Source organism: Microchirus variegatus, assembly GCF_963457635.1.
Source record: "Microchirus variegatus genome assembly, chromosome: 7".
NCBI classification, from domain to species: domain Eukaryota; kingdom Metazoa; phylum Chordata; class Actinopteri; order Pleuronectiformes; family Soleidae; genus Microchirus; species Microchirus variegatus.
In genome coordinates, this window is record NC_139808.1 from 29,426,705 (window position 1) to 29,429,926 (window position 3,222).

Genomic DNA, 3,222 nt, shown 5'->3' on the forward strand with positions numbered 1-3,222 from the left:
TGTATATATACGTATGTATACATATATTTGTATATATGTGTACATATATTTGTATACATATATTTGTATATATGTATGTATACATATGTGTGTGTATGTGAGTATACATATATACACATGTATATGTGTATATATACGTATACATATATTTGTATACATTTATGTGTATATATATGTTTGTATACATATATGTGTATATATGTATATATATGTATACGTATATATGTGTGCATATATTTGTATACATGTGTGTATATATATGTATATATGTGTTCATATATTTGTATACATATGTGTATAAATGTATGTAAATGTATGTATACATATGTGTTTATATGTATGTATATGTATATGTATATATGTGTACATATATACATATATTTGTAGACATATATATTTGTATACATATGTGTGCGTATATATATATATTTCCATATATCTGTGAAGCTGTCCACCCTTGAAGGTCCTGAGGACTCTTTGTCCTCCAGGTTCTGCTGCAGCTGCTGAGGTTGATTAATGAGGAAGCGCTGCGATGCTTTGGGGGTTAGAAAATGAGAAAGTGTTTCTGTGTGAATGCCATTGATTAGGGAAATGTCTGCATCAGGTGAAAACACTCGCCAAATCCATCCCACTTGGTTTGCTGCTCTCTGCCTCGTCAAGTTCTTTTTCCCCCCCCGACTTGACCTGCGTCTTCTCTGCTCTTCAGGTGTAACACTGTCTTCAGCCTGAAGGGGGCAGAATGCCGGAACAGAGCAACGACTATCGCGTGGTGGTGTTCGGCGCCGGCGGCGTGGGGAAGAGCTCCCTGGTGTTGCGCTTCGTCAAAGGCACCTTCAGGGACACCTACATCCCCACGGTGGAGGACACCTACCGCCAGGTGATCAGCTGCGACAAGAGCGTGTGCACGCTGCAGATCACCGACACCACGGGGAGCCACCAGTTCCCCGCCATGCAGCGCCTGTCCATCTCCAAAGGCCACGCCTTCATCCTGGTCTACTCCATCACCAGCAAACAGTCGCTGGAGGAGCTCAAGCCCATTTACCAACAGGTAAATAAAGGATATTTGTTTATTTGATATTTGATACTTTGTCAAGTTTCAAAAAGTTTTTTATGTACGTTAACCTCATTTACGTATGGCGCAAAACGCCGAAATAGACACAAAAATTAAAAATGGCCGATTTCCTGTTGAGTTTAGGCCATGGTTACGGTCGACTTTTTTGTTCGTCTTGGTCTATAACATCTTTCCACCAGGTTTGCGGTAATTTGGTGGAACTAAATTTTACCCGTTTTCACCTTGGGGGCGCTATAAAGCATTTGAGCAACTCACAGGTCCGCGAGCTATGTTAATATCGCATTTTCACCCGACCTCCATGCAAAGTTTCAAAAGTTTTTATGCAGTTTAACTCATTTACGTAGGGCGCAAAATGCCAAAATAGACACAAAAATTCAAAATGGCCGACTTCCTGTTGAGTTTAGGCCATAGTTACTGTCGACTTTATTCTTCGTCTTGGTCTATAACATCTTCCCACCAAGTTTGCGGTAATTCAGTGGCGCTCAATTTTGCCTGTGTTTTCACCTTAGGGGGGCACTATAGAGCCCTTGAGTAATACACAGGTTCGGAACTATGCTAATATCACATTTTCACCGGACCTGACCTCCATGCAAAATTTCAAAAGTTTTTATGCACGTTGTCCTCATTTACGTAGGGCGCAAAACGCCAAAATGGACACAAAAATTCAAAATGGCCGACTTCCTGTTGAGTTGAGGCCACGGTTACGGTCGACTTTTTTCTTCGTCTTGGTCTATAACATCTTCCCACCAAGTTTGGGGAAAATCGATGGAACTCAATTTTGCCTATGCTTTCACCTTAGGGGGCGCTATATAGCATTTGAGCAACTCACAGGTCCGGGAGCTATGTTAATATCGCATTTTTACCTGCCCTCCATGCAAAGTTTCAAAAGTTTTTATGCAGTTAAACTCATTTACGTAGGGCACAAAACGCTGAAATGGACACAAAAATTCGTAATGGCCGACTTCCTGTTGAGTTGAGGCCATGGTTACGGTTGACTTTTTTGTTCGTCTTGGTCTATGACATCTTCCCACCAAGTTTGGGGAAAATTGGTGGAACTAAATTTTTCCCGTTTTCACCTTAGGGGCCGCTATAGAGCATTTGAGCAACGTTTTGGCCCCTCCCATTCGTGGCTGGGGCCCTAAATAATCCACACATTCCACTGTGATGTTTTAACTGATGTTTTAACCTCTTCTTTCCCTCCTCCTATGCAGGTCCTGGCCATCAAGGGCAACGTGGAGGCCATCCCCATCATGCTCGTGGGCAACAAGAGCGACGAGACACAGCGGGAGGTGGAGACCAAGGACGGCGAGGCTCAGGCCAACCAGTGGAAGTGCGCCTTCATGGAGACGTCGGCCAAGACCAACCACAACGTCACGGAGCTCTTCCAGGAGCTCCTCAACCTGGACAAGAAGAGGAACATGAGCCTCAACATCGACGGCAAGCGCTCAGGAAAGCAGTCCCGCGCCGAGAGACTGAAGGGCAAATGCAGCGTGATGTAAAAAAATAATAATCCAAGGATGGAAGGAATCGGGGGAGGAGGGAGGTGACGGCGGAGGAGGAGGAGATGGGTGAGGAACGTACAGAAGAAGAAGAAAATAAAGAAATACAGACTCACTAATACATGCGACCGGGATCTCATCATCCAACAACTTCTTCCATTGGACTGGTGCGTTCACGTCCGCCGCATCATCACAGGAAGTCCACGAGAGGGAGCGACAGGAAGTAGAATACAACGTGGATCATCGTCATCATCATCATCTCCCGCCAAAATTCAACCACCACCACCGCTAACCGCTAACCCTGCATAGCTCCTACTATAACGACTATATAGAAATGTGATGTATACGTCATCTTGAGTTAGAAAACACCCTCCTATTTTAAGACACTCGAAGCGTGGTTCTTCACGTTAGCGTGGTCCCTCACGTTAGCGTGGTCCTTCATGTTAGCGTGGTTCTTCATGCTAGCGTGGTCCTTCACATTGGCGTGATTCGCCCTTCACGTTAGCGTGATTTGCCCTTCACGTTAGCGTGATTTGCCCTTCACGTTAGCGTGATTTGCCCTTCACGTTAGCTTGGTCCTTCACGTTAGCGCGGTCCTTCACGTTAGCATGGTTCTTCACGTTAGCGAGGTCCCTCACATTAGCGTAGTAC

General features: G+C 44.5%; 1 protein-coding gene across 1 annotated transcript; it reads left to right on the plus strand.

The window, feature by feature from the left end:
- Positions 1-739: 739 nt before the first annotated feature.
- diras1b (DIRAS family, GTP-binding RAS-like 1b) lies at positions 740-2,571 on the plus strand (the record flags this gene model as incomplete). The annotated part of the gene is made up of 2 exons (XM_083892367.1): positions 740-1,048; positions 2,284-2,571. 2 exons carry the CDS (start codon positions 740-742, stop codon positions 2,569-2,571), a joined length of 597 nt encoding a protein of 198 aa, XP_083748493.1.
- Between the last annotated feature and the right edge of the window lie 651 nt (positions 2,572-3,222).